General features: G+C 31.1%; 3 protein-coding genes across 5 annotated transcripts; 1 reads left to right on the forward strand and 2 right to left on the reverse strand.

The window, feature by feature from the left end:
* The first annotated feature begins 61 nt into the window (after window positions 1–61).
* LOC110648282 (protein trichome birefringence-like 31) lies at window positions 62–2,138 on the forward strand. Its single transcript, XM_021802457.2, has 5 exons — window positions 62–592; window positions 778–949; window positions 1,034–1,233; window positions 1,540–1,686; window positions 1,784–2,138. The coding sequence occupies exons 1-5, from the start codon at window positions 234–236 to the stop codon at window positions 2,136–2,138; spliced, it is 1,233 nt and encodes a 410-aa protein (XP_021658149.2). The 5' UTR covers window positions 62–233.
* Window positions 1,606–6,783, reverse strand: LOC110648280 (uncharacterized). Of its 3 annotated transcripts, XR_002493551.2 has the most exons (6): window positions 6,544–6,783; window positions 5,563–5,698; window positions 4,177–5,338; window positions 3,087–3,250; window positions 2,453–2,708; window positions 1,606–2,076 (listed from the first exon to the last, which is right to left on the reverse strand). XR_002493551.2 is itself a non-coding variant. In XM_021802455.2 (5 exons), the coding sequence occupies exons 2-5, from the start codon at window positions 5,653–5,655 to the stop codon at window positions 2,511–2,513; spliced, it is 1,617 nt and encodes a 538-aa protein (XP_021658147.2). In that variant the 5' UTR covers window positions 5,656–5,745; window positions 6,544–6,783; the 3' UTR covers window positions 2,178–2,510. The 3 variants fall into 3 exon arrangements, 2 of the variants coding, with proteins under 2 accessions (XP_021658147.2, XP_021658146.2); XM_021802455.2 differs by lacking the exon at window positions 1,606–2,076 and having other exon boundaries at window positions 2,178–2,708; window positions 5,563–5,745; XM_021802454.2 differs by lacking the exon at window positions 1,606–2,076 and having other exon boundaries at window positions 2,178–2,708; window positions 6,544–6,782.
* Window positions 6,784–10,624: 3,841 nt separating this feature from the next.
* On the reverse strand, window positions 10,625–12,764 carry LOC110648287 (scopoletin glucosyltransferase-like). Its single transcript, XM_021802462.2, has one exon. The coding sequence runs from the start codon at window positions 12,433–12,435 to the stop codon at window positions 10,870–10,872; it is 1,566 nt and encodes a 521-aa protein (XP_021658154.1). The 5' UTR covers window positions 12,436–12,764; the 3' UTR covers window positions 10,625–10,869.
* Window positions 12,765–13,180: the final 416 nt, after the last annotated feature.

Consider the following 13,180-nt stretch of genomic DNA (forward strand, 5'->3'; position numbering starts at 1 on the left):
ATTATATTAGAAATTTAAGGATGGTCGATTTTTTTTTTTTTTTTTCAGTTTACAATCAAGGAAATCAACACTTCACCTAAAAAAAAATTATACCAACTGGTGGTTGCATGGAGTATTCCTCAAAAGACTTGAAGCTGAAGATCAATTACACCAACCAAGAACAACTCTTTCTAAAACTGACTAAAACACACCCAGTTTCTTTGATCCACCTGCAGTGACTTCTAACCTAAAACATGATCCAACCTTCTGTTGATCGCCGGATTCAATCCCTTTTCCCTGTGGCATTAGCTTCTATTCTTGTCCTTGGAACTGCAAGATTAGTCCTAGACAGTCTAAAGAGCAACCACAGCCTTATTTTCAGACTATGTAACATTGGAAGGCGAGACCCAATCTTTGTTTTGCCTAAAGATCACTTTGAAGAAGGCTGCAATGTCTTTCAAGGGCAATGGGTGTGGGACAATGTATCCCATCCTCTCTATACAGAAGAAAGCTGCCCTTATTTGGTTAAACAAACCACTTGCCAAAGAAATGGTAGACCTGATTCTTTCTACCAGAACTGGAGATGGAAGCCTGACCAATGCAAATTGCCAAGGTAATTTTCCTTTTTTTTTTTTTGTATTGAAATTTTCACTTCAGCATTTTGACATCCTGCAGTACGTGGCTAACCCAATAGCTGGAGTTTCTGTTGACATGATATGAAGATAAATAGATAATCTTTTAGTCTAGTGTTCAAGTTTTGAATTCCAGCTGCATAAACTCCAAATGATTCACCGTCAGGTTTGATCCACTGAAGCTGCTGGACATTTTGAGAGGGAAAAGGCTGATGTTTATAGGAGACTCAGTGCAAAGAGGCCAATTTGAATCTATGGTCTGCATGTTGCAATCTGCAATTCCAGAAGGAAGAAAATCCTTTCACAGGATTCCACCAATGAAGATCTTCAAAGCTGAGGTATGCCTGAATGATATAATAAAATAACCTGGAATCAATGTAAAGGAGGCCAATTATAAAGAGATTTAGATTTTTCATTTCCAGGAGTTCAATGCATCAATCGAGTATTACTGGGCTCCCTTCATCGTAGAGTCTATTTCAGATCATGCTACAAATCACACAGTACTAAAACGGCTCGTTAATCTTGACTCCATAACTAAGCATGGCAAGAGCTGGGAAGGAGTTGATGTTTTGGTGTTTGAGAGCTATGTCTGGTGGATGTACAAACCTCTCATCAACGCTACGTAAGCATTCCATCCTTGCAAGTTTATAATTATTATGCAATTTATTATTTCTCAATTGTTTTATTTATTACCAATATAATATTTATTAGTAGATTGAACAGTTTATAGAATTTTGAAAATGTAGTGAAGTATTTTTCTTTTTATAAATTGATTATCGTGTATCAGGTATCATAAGAAAATTACAATAATCAATTGTTTTTTTTTATTTGTAAATTTCAATTTACTCACTATAACCTGCATTATAGAGACAGAGAGATTATTTGATTAGTATGTGGTCATTTATTTACCTTATGGTATTTGTTTCAGTTATGGATCAGCTGATGATATTCAAGAATTTAATGTCACAACTGCATATAAGTTGGCACTAGAAACTTGGGCAAATTGGTTAGAATCCAATATTGACTCTCGCAAGCAGAAGGTGTTCTTCATGAGCATGTCTCCAACACACTTGTGGTGAGTATACTAAACATTTTGCATGGTTTCCTAATTTGAGGGACAGACATTTGCATAAATGTAATAAATTTATGTCATAACATACATTCTATTGTAGGAGCTGGGAATGGAAACCTGGAAGCGATGAAAACTGCTTCAATGAATCCTACCCAATTAAAGGACCATATTGGGGAACAGGTTCAAATCTCCAGATCATGAAGATAGTTGGTGACGTCTTGCAGGAATTAAAAATCGATGTGACATTTTTGAATGTTACCCAGTTGTCAGAGTACAGGAAAGATGCTCATACAACAATTTATGGGGAACGAAAGGGAAAGCTCTTGACAAAGGAACAAAGATCTGATCCAAAAAAATTTGCCGATTGTATCCACTGGTGTTTACCAGGAGTTCCTGATACATGGAATGAGATTTTGTATGCATATTTGTTACAGCAACATCAAAATTTATTGTAACTTTCGGGGCAAGGAAAAAAAACAAAATACAGATTATAATAGAGGCACATTTACATATCGATACTTCAAGAAAAAGTAATTATCACAATTTTTAGCTTAAAATTTGTCTAATGACAATCAGATTAAAAGAAAAAAATAAGAAGAAAATACCATAGCAAGCACCATCATGAAGTTGAATTTTATAGCAACTTTTCATATCAGAATTTTGATAAACTATCATCTTCTAAATTATTGTTCTGTACTTATGTACTAGAAGTGGCAGCCATCAACTATAATTTATTCACAACGAGTGGCATCATCTTGAACTTGCTTACCTTGAACAATAGGCTGCCCAACCAGTGGTGGTTATCAACATTCGACTTCTTGAGTTATTTACAAGAGCTCCCACTCAGAGTCATTGATATGATGTATTTGGCAATCAGCGTCCAAGGTTACAGTGGAGCTAGATTGCAACTGATCATGCAGTGTATCTTCGCTGGCCTCTATATCAGGGTCCCCATACCAAATTGCTAGCTGCTCATACTCCTTGCTTAACCTCTTCTTGGAAGTAAAGGCATCCTGGAGTTTTTTCTTATGAAAATAAAACCAAAGGGGGGTCAATATGCTTGCTTATCTAGGTAAATAAAAAGCTTACTGTAACCTGCCTCCAAACTATTCATGAACATCTTGCTTCATATTAGCCCTATATATAAACGTGAAAAGATAGTCCAAATTGCAAAAGTTAAACTTATCAAATAATTAGTCCATCTTTAATAGCCATGCAGAAAATTATGCTTGTTTAGTTTTGAAGCATTTGATATTTAAGAATATACTATGGTTCCTATCCTTTTATTCTCCCCTCATGTTTGGTGGAACAATGAGAAAAGCATAAGAAGCGTACAGAAGACAAAGCCCTGAACCCACAACACACAACACAAATGAACATGCAGAGAGAGATGGAAAGAAAACCTTGAATGATCTGAGTTTGCGGCTTCTACGAGAGACTTCATAAAGCATACTATTGTCCACAAAGACACAGCTGTCATCAAGCTTCACCTTGTCAGACAAATCAATGGTTTCCATTCCAGAGTCTGTTATACCATCACTAAAATTACTGGAGTAATTGGAGCACGCTGCATATGGTTCTAAGATTAGTAACAAGTTAACACCTTCAAATACGAAAGAGATGTCATTTGTGCTCTCTTCTTAGAGAGTTCATCCAAAATAAGAAAAAACAACAGAACACCCTCAAATCCACATGTCAAAGTCACAAAATGTGGAAGTCAAGGAGGCTGAATGAATTCTAATACGCTGCTAAGCTCAAAGATGTAGGACACATTCACATCAATACACAATACTAAAAAACAGTAATGGGATGAACTTGACAAGTCAAGAGTATAAGAGAACCACAAGTATATGATGCATGCAATGTGCATCAAAACCATGTCAAGTTGTTTATATGTAAATCTTACTGGACGAGATGCATATGACATGTTGTAGGCACACCAAGATTGAACATTAGGTTGTTATTTATGGCAGCACAAGGTCATGTTTCTCCATGTCTAAAGAAAGTTGCTAAATGGAAATAATCATTCTGCTCTGGTTCAGGATTGCAACAGTTCTCATTGCTTATGAAACACATGTGCATGCATGGAGATGACTGGGTTTACGTGCAGACCTACCACAAGTAAACAACTGTTTAAAACTGATTATTCCTAGTTAATGAACAAATAAAATCTTATATACTTGTCAATAATAACAGGGCCATTTATAACGATCAAAATTATATTCTCAATAATAGTAAACCATACAGATCTATTGTCTCCTGAGATGTCTCACCAGAAAAGAGTTCATCTTCTTTTTCACAGAATTTTTTATAAAAGTTCACACCTATAGACAATGTATGCAAATACAGCACAAGTCTTCATATTCCCAGATAATGAGATAATTCAAGACACATACTAAGATAAATTCAAACACACAAGCACATTCTAGAGGCACCTTCTTTATAAACAAAGAAGGAATACATCACATAAAATAGAAATAGGGAAATACCAACCTGTTGATTCCAATGACAGGACACTGCTAGAGCAAGTATGTCCTGCCACTACCTCTCTATGACTGGATATAACTGAAGCAGACATAGAAGACGAGAGTACATTGGAACTATCAGAATAATGGCCACCCATAATAGCAGAGTTACCATAAGATACCACTTTTGTAAGGACATCATTAAATGAATTCTCAGGAAGTGTACGAGGTTCTGTGAATATGGAACCACAGGAGGAGGCAACTGAAACAGCCATTTCAGAAAGAGCAACAGCACTTGAAACATCAGACAGAGAGTCGGAGTCATCTGCAGCTGCAGAGATGTAACAAACCTCTTCCACCTTTTGAGGGGACTGAAACTCCTCTCCACGCAATGAAGATGCAGGTGAAAATTCAGACATAGAAACACGCATATTTTCATCACTATAACTGGTGAATTCACTAGACAGTGATGCATTAAATGATTCTTTCTCATGAGGAGCAATTGACTCAAAAGCCTCAGGTGCATTAGACTTATCCTTTATTGCAATTTCTTTCGTGCTAAAATCAGAGTTCCCATTTGTTGAAATATCATCGATCTTTGTTGGAGCTGAGTCAAATTGTGCCCCCTCAATGGATTCCCCAGAAATTGAAGTATTTGATTGAGTTACGAGGTGGTGTACACTAAGCTCATTAATGGTTGAAACCTCATTAACTTTTACAGGAGCTGAGTCAGATTCTGCTCCGCAAAGTGACTCCTCAGAAGTTGGAGAATTAGATTGATTCACAAGGTCGTGTCCACTAAGCTCATTGCTGGGTGAAACATCATCAATTTTTCCTGGAGCTGAGTCAGATTCTGCCCCCTCAAGGGATTCCCCAGAAGTAGGAGTATCTGACTGATTTACAAAGTGGTGTTCACTAAGCTCATTACCAGGCTGATTCTCCACATTATCAAAATCACTGGGCTCAAGAAGTGACTGCTTTATAGGAATTGTATGCCCATGATCTTCCTCAACACCAATACTTGATTTAATATAGGTACTAACAGCAGCATTTGCTTTTAGAGCCACCACTTGAGCTTCACATCTTACTGGATCCACTATAGGTGGAATTAAGTCTTGAACATCAGAATAAAATTTTTTCATGTTCTCACCCATTGTGTGCACCTGGTTTTCAACATATCTAACAGTATCCTGCACAAGAAAGCAATGCAAGTACAAAAGGAATTGCCAAATCATGTCATGTATGAGGCTTTGGTTTATGCAGGGATATAGCTACCAGAAGGATACCCCACGCTGTTGATGCAATTATAGATAAGTTACATCTATTCAATTAAATATGACTACCAAACTTCTCTATAAGAATGATTAAGGCCGGTATCCAAAGGGGAAAGAAGAGAAAAGAGGAAAACTGATACCTGGTTCACAATGTTATCCACTTCATGGCATATTGTTTCAATCCTCTGGTAAATGTTGCCAACCCAGGCTATACCTTTAGATTTTAAATCCATTATAAATGTGTATTTTACTAAATGCCAATAGTGCTTTGGACACCTGCTTACAGCACAGATAAAATCCTAGTTCAGAACTATAATCTTAACCTGCATGCATCGAGATACCTTATTAAAATCCAAATAGATAAACTTATCAAAATTTCAAACAAATAATCATATCAAAATGCAAATAGCTTGGATACATCTAGAATGCCTTAAGGCAAGAATAAATCTCAGTTGCAAAAAGTTACCAACAAGTTGAACATCAGATAAAAATTCAAGAAATCAACTTCTAAATCAAGGTGAAAGATATTGACTAGATGGCTAAAATTTGTTATTATGCACGTCCTAAGCTTTTCATAACATTGACAAGAAAAAAAATTATCTAGACTTCAGTCTATTCAACAAATCCTTGAAACAAAATTAACCACATCATAAAATAGCTAATTTACCTAAGTAGTCCTCTTTAGTGTATTTACAGCTTCATCAGCCACACCGGTAAACAAAATAGGCATTAAGGCTCCCTCAAAAGGAAAAAGTAGCATCAGACAGCTATTAGGAAAAGCCTCTCATGCCAAAGTCAAGACTGTAAGCCTCCAAATACAAAGGCATATCAAATTACATGCAAAATGGAAGCAAAATTTTTCACCGATGACTGTACTATAATTAATATGACAAAATCCCCAGTAGGCAATCAACATAATCAATTTATCAGTGCTAACTCAAAACCCCCATTTAAGCCAGACAAGTAATAAACATATCAAAACACAAACTTTGCCAAATGTAGAGAAAGAAACTCGCCTCTCATAAACACTAAAACTGAACCAAAACAACACCACCCATAAACCAACACATGAAAGGCGATCATTCAAAGAGATAAAGAAAAAGAGGAAGAGATTGAATTACCAGAAAAGAAGAATTAAGGGAGAGCGGTGATGATCATCGCCGGTTCGTTTGGCTTAGCTGCCGGGTTTCTTGATACGCAGAAGGAAGTGGGTTTTGGGATAAGCACTTTTTTTTATAAAATAGGGTTTAATAGCTGCTTTGGTTGTAATTGCCCAACAAAGATAGGTTTCCATCGCTATTTTGTTCCTAATCAAATCAGGCTATCTATCGACGGACTCGTCTCATCATCCAGAACTGCTAAGGATTTATTTAATCAATCAATAATAATAATTATTATTATTACTATTATTATTATTATTATAATTATTGTGTTTTGGTATTATTCGCTTTGGTTTTGTGGCCTAACGATATTCTTTTTAAAAGGGGAGGAATAAAGAGCGTATTTGGCATTATAATATAAGACTTTGACCTCAGAGAGAGAGAGAGAGTCGCCTCTAATTCTTTTAAAATGCCTTTTTATCTAATAGTATTTAAATAACGCACATTAAATAATTTATAATTTATAAATATTTTTATTTATATAAAAAAATTATAAAATTTAAATTCTAATATATAAATTAGATTTTATTTTAATTTATCTAAAAGATAATTTTTAATAAAATAAATTTTATTTTATAAAAAATAAACTTATTATAAGGATGTTTATAATTAATTTACTATTTAAAATTTTAGGGATTGTTTGATTTAATTATTGAATATAGTGATAACTATTAGCTGATAGCAATTGTTATTAATTAATAATTGGTAGTTGATGATAGTTGATTTATATTAAGTGTTTGGTAAAATTATATTTAGCTGTTATTATTGATATGTGAAATGATTAATAAGAGTATATATTATTTTATTATTGAAATAAATATAAAATTATAAATCTATTATATTATATTATTTATTTTATTATTAAATTGATATACAATTATTAAATTGATATATTATATTATTTATTACATTATTAAAATAAATATATAATTATGAGTCTAATATTATATCATTTATTTTATTATTGAAATAAAAAATAATTAAATTTTTTTAAAAAATGATTAAATAACTTAAAAAATATAGATAAAATAATAAAATAATTATTATTGTTGATAAAGAAAAAAATTATAATTAATTTTAAGTTTTTAGATATAAATAAATATTTTTATATTTTATGTTATTAATAAAAAAATATTTTAATAAAGTTGAAATCCTAAAATTATAAATAAAAAATATAAAAATATTAATAATATTAATTTTTTGAATTAAATAAAAAAGAATAATATAGTCAAAATAAAAAGTAAAATCAAATCAACTATCAGCTGATGAGAAATAGTTCTAAAAATAGAGTTGATACAAACTACAGCTAATGGTATCATATCAGCTACCCATCAACTATCAGCTTTATTTTGTTAAACTTATCAAACACTCTACTTCACCTGGTTAGGTGTCTATCAGCTTTCAGCTGCATTCAACAAGTGAACCAAACACTCCCTTAGCAAATACATTTAGAAAAAATATTATTTAGTCTTTACATTTTAACGAAACTAATTATTTGATCTTTGTATTTTAAAGAATATACTATTTAATTCATGTATTTTATTTCTATTAAACTACTTAATCTCTCCATTAAATTTTCTATTAATCAAAGATTTAATGTCAGTTTAATTATTATTTAATCCATTTATTTTAATAAAACTATTTAGTTAGTCTATATATTTTGAAAAATATATTAATTAGTCTATACAATTTGATTCCATTAACTTTTTATTCCCTTATATTATTTTTTTATACATAAACTGTCTTAGTTTTTTCTTTCTTATTTTTTCTCTTATCTTCACTTATTTCTCTCAACATATTTTCTTTCTCTATGTACCCACACCTTTTTTCCCTAATTTTCTCTCTGTTATTTACCTTTAAGAGAATTGGTACAAACTATACATATAAACAAGTTAATCAATTCCCATATATTTTTCAAGTAACTAAGGTGATAATTTAAAAAAATTATTTTTCAATAGAAAAAAAAATAAAATTCAATGAATTGAATAAAAATATTTGAATAATTTTTTAAAAAATGTAATTTCATATTTAATCTCTACATAACAAAATTTTTATTTTTATCCAAAATATATTTTTTAAAATACATGAACTAACAAATTAATTTTACTAAAATAGAAAAACTAAATAGTAATATTTTTTAAAATATAAGGACTAATTAATTAATTTAACTAAAATAAAGGGATTAAATAGTAGTTTAACATACATTGACTAACAAAAAAAATTTAATAGAGAGACTAAATAATTGAATAAAAGAAAATACAAGAACTAAATAATAAATATTTTAAAATATAAAGACCAAATAATTAGTTTCAATTACAAATACTAAATAGTAATTTTTCCATTTATTTCTATTTCAATTGTTTTTCAATTAATATATTGTTAATTACAATACTAATAAATTATATTGTAAAGATTTATACAAACACAAACCTTAATTTTTATCTTAATAACTCATAAAAGATAATTGCAATTAATTATCATAACTTTAGAATAATCTTAAATTTTGTAACTGTTAACATGTAATTTGGATAAGAAAATCTAATAAAGGCGAATTTAGATTAGTTAGGCAAATCTTTAGTGAAGATTTTATTCTTGGTATTTCAACATTATCAATAACAACAAAAAAGAGAAGAACACTTCAAGATAAACATTTTATCTAATATGTTAGATTTTTTTTTTTCCCCAATTCATTCAATAGGAGGGCACAAACCTGAGTTTTGATATTAATCAATGAATTTCTTTATATAGTGTCTTCTTATTATTTTTGATTTATGATTATTTTTTAAAAAAAAATTACAAATTTTTATCTAAATTATAAATATGTTTAATTTATCTAATTTTATGATGTATCTAAAAAAGATTAAATAAATTCATAATATTTAAATTCTATATCATAAAAAGTTAAATCATATTAACATTTCATTAAAAAGCTTTAAAAAAATTAGAGATAAACATTATATATATAACATAAACTTGATTTTTCACATATATGTATAAATCTCTTTATATATAATGCATTTTAATTTATGGTTATTTTTATAAATTTGTAATTTTTTATCTAAAATATTAATATATTTAATTTTATGATATGATTATAAAAACATTATTATAGAATTTAATATTAATATTTAAATTCTATTATGAGAATAAACTATATTAAAATTTTATTAGAAAATGTAACTTTTTTAATCCTAAGCAAACATAATGATGAAAATTTTACTTTTAAAATTTACTCTCTAAAAGTTGATAATTTATGGATATTCATTAATTTTATTAATCATTAAATCAATGAATAATAATTATATTTTAAAATAATGTCAATGTAAAAATAGCTAGGAAAAGCAGAATTCCTTTAGGAATGGAAGACTTATTAAAATTATCTTCTTTTACAATTGCACATTTAAAGAACAAATACCAAAAATTTATATATAATTATACTTTATAATTATGAATGCTTTATAAATATATAAATTTGACAATGTCCCTCGCATTCGTATTTTTATATATATTATGGATATATGGATTATAAATAAATATAAAATTATGAATAAATAAATATACATTCAAAAAATTTATTTTTTTTATTATTTTATCCTATGAAATATTAAAACTCTTTATTTCTTATTATATATTCAATAAACTTTTATAATATTGACATTTTAAAAAAAATTATTACAGCATTTGTTTTTAATATACCGTCAAAATATACAAATAATGAATATATTTTTTTAAATTAATTTTTTTAAAAAAATTATTTTTCTCCACCCTGGCTCTAGAAAAGTTAATGTGCGCATTCTTAATTTCTTACCTCACTTTACAAAGAGACTGTTTCTGTGTTGAAGCCGTGAACTCCAATTTATAAGCAAAGTAACTTCACCGTTAATGATGGAAAAAATTTTCGATAATGATTTTAGTTGGCAGGCAAATAAATAACCAGTGACTTGAATGATTTGCAGATACAAATATAAAATCAGTTGCAATACAAAATTGCATAATTACTATACAAATTATATAGTTGCAATGGAATCAAATAGACTTTCTTTCTTTCTTTTGCATGAACACCTGCTAAATTTTCACATATTCAGAATTTATCCTGAATCATAACATCTGTTAGGAAAATTATTGCCTAAAATTAGTTTATCTAGATCCAACATATAAATATGTGGGATCCAGGTATAGTTAGTTCGCACCGTACATTTTGTCTTTTGTATCTCTTAATTTCTTTTAAATCTCTCTCCATTTCTCTGACCAATATGAACATTTAAATCCTATTTTGCAGACACTAATTCAAGGTGCAGTTACTTCTTGATGGTGCTTTTCTAGCTCTAGTGATGAATGATTACCTTCAATACTCCTTGCTTTCTCTTTTATGCATTTGTGCATTCTGATATCCTCAATCAGAGACTTCATGTCATTGTAAGATGATCCACCTTCTTCCACTGCCATTTTAGCCCGTTCTGCTAGTCTTCTTGCTCTTTTTCTCATCTCTCTTGCTTCATCTCCATCACCCATCACCCTTCTTACTGCCCTCTCAATCTTGCTTCTGCTTATCAATGTCGATTCCTCAGTTGCCCACACTTTCCACATCCCATTTCCAACAGGCACTCCAAATTTTAGTACTTGGGTTACCAGCTTCTCATTATAAAACTGTTCTGCGAAAATGGGCCATGTGACCATAGGCAAACCTGCACATAACCCTTCAAGAATGGAATTCCAGCCACAGTGAGTCAAGAATCCTCCGATTGCTGGATGATCCAATATCAGAACTTGAGGAGCCCATCCTTTTATGACAAGTCCTTTGCCATTTTCCTTCAATCTCTCCTCGTATCCTTCAGGCAACCACCACTCTTCCTGCCGCTCATGATCCTCATTATTATTCTCATTGTCTTCTTTCCAGGATTTCAAAACTTTTCCCACTACCCATATAAATGAGTAGCTTGAATCTTCTAGTGCAATACCAATTTCTAATATCTGAGCCTTGCTGAATCTTGTCAGGCTTCCAAAACAGACATAAAGCACAGAATTTGGTTCCTTGGAATCAAGCCAATTCAGGCAGCTGTGCTCGCAGATAGTAGCCTTATCTCCTCTGTGGACTTTATCATCAACGCCTCTATTGAACAAATTTACAGGGCCTAAATGCCAAGCTTTGATTCCTGTAACTTTGGTGAAATGATCAGAATAGGCTGATTCTAACTCATAAAAGCTGTTCATTAACAACCCAAAGCTCTTTCTCTCGGCCTCTTTCAACTTATCAAATAGATCAGAGAATTCCGTCCTGCTTTTCACAAGATCTGGCAGCTGTGATCTTGTGAGTTCTACTTGGTCTGGCAAGCCTGGAACCACAAATGTTTCCGTCTCAGAAGAAATAGAATCATGAGGTCGATAACATTCAATACTATTGGCAACAGAGAGATTAAAGAAACTACTGCCACTAAAGGCAAGCCTTGGAATTCCAAGTTCAGTAGCAACATCCATAGTCCACCAGAAGAGATAATCGGAGGCAATACAATCTGGACGGTGTTCTCGAAATAGCATCTTAATCTGAGGTTCAAGCAATGCTATCCCACGGAAGAGTTTTATCGTCATTTCTGGTGTCGGTGTGGAGGATAAGTTTTCACAGCCTTCGGGCAGGCCAGCCTCTTTAGAAGGGAAACGAAGGATTTCTAGAGAAATGTTTCGACCAGATTCGATATCTCTTTCAATGGAATTCTTGAATCGAATGGCATTCATTGTGGTGGTGATGATGGTGACTCTAATACCATTTGCAGCAAATAGCCTAGCTATGTCTATCATTGGCATCATGTGGCCTGGAGCCATATAGGGAAGGAACATTACATGAATTTGTGAACCCATGTTTTGGATAGACTATGCTAATGAAGATGGAGGTGAAAGAAAGTGGAAGATTTGATTCTTGGAAAGAGAGAGAGAGAGAGGAAGAGAATGAAGTTTTCTTGGATACATGCATGGTGAGGATTTTGATTTTTGGTGGCCAGCCCATTTTTTAGGAGGATGAATTTGTTTTACTGGTGAGGATTCTTTGTGTTGCATGAGATGCAGATTGCCTCATTTTTGGTGTTATCTGTTTGCTTCCAATAGAAATAAACTTGCTGTCTTTTGGAGGCTTTTGGAGTTTTAATTTGCAAATAAATTGTAGTGTTACTCTTGTTGGATATTTCATCATATTCCCATAAAAAAATAATTTGTGAATTTCCTTTGTCTGAAATATTGATGTTATATTTTCCTTCTCATATTAATTTCATCTGCAATAAATAAATAAATAAATAAAACATAAAATTTATTTAAAAAACCATACGCTTTCTGATATATTATTCAATTAATTTTATCTTTTTATGACATTTATAATAAATAATATCAATATCGAAAAATTATAATTTAGCTTTATAGAATAAGATAAATATCTTAAAACACTGTATAGGATTTCTTCCGCATGGCTCTTGAATCATTTCGATATGTCATATTTTTTTTTTAGAGATTACAATTGTAATAGGATTTTGAGAGACCACATCTATTTGACAAAAATGATATGGTTGATTAGGAATAGCAATGGGTAGAGTATCTGCGAAAATTATCCTAACTG

The sequence above is a fragment of the Hevea brasiliensis genome, chromosome 4 (genome assembly GCF_030052815.1).
Source record: "Hevea brasiliensis isolate MT/VB/25A 57/8 chromosome 4, ASM3005281v1, whole genome shotgun sequence".
Lineage (NCBI taxonomy): Eukaryota > Viridiplantae > Streptophyta > Magnoliopsida > Malpighiales > Euphorbiaceae > Hevea > Hevea brasiliensis.

Excerpts from the sequence above, each read along its gene's own strand:
- LOC110648282 (XM_021802457.2), top strand. The coding sequence starts at position 234 with ATGATCCAACCTTCTGTTGATCGCCGGATTCAATCCCTTTTCCCTGTG. Across the intron at positions 1,234-1,539 it reads AAACCTCTCATCAACGCTAC|TTATGGATCAGCTGATGATA; the intron begins GTAAGCATTCCA and ends TATTTGTTTCAG. Across the intron at positions 1,687-1,783 it reads ATGTCTCCAACACACTTGTG|GAGCTGGGAATGGAAACCTG; the intron begins GTGAGTATACTA and ends ATTCTATTGTAG.
- LOC110648280 (XM_021802455.2), bottom strand. The coding sequence starts at position 5,655 with ATGGATTTAAAATCTAAAGGTATAGCCTGGGTTGGCAACATTTACCAG. Across the intron at positions 5,339-5,562 it reads TGGATAACATTGTGAACCAG|GATACTGTTAGATATGTTGA; the intron begins GTATCAGTTTTC and ends TTTCTTGTGCAG. Across the intron at positions 2,709-3,086 it reads GCAAACTCAGATCATTCAAG|AAAAAACTCCAGGATGCCTT; the intron begins GTTTTCTTTCCA and ends TATTTTCATAAG.
- LOC110648287 (XM_021802462.2), bottom strand. The coding sequence starts at position 12,435 with ATGGGTTCACAAATTCATGTAATGTTCCTTCCCTATATGGCTCCAGGC.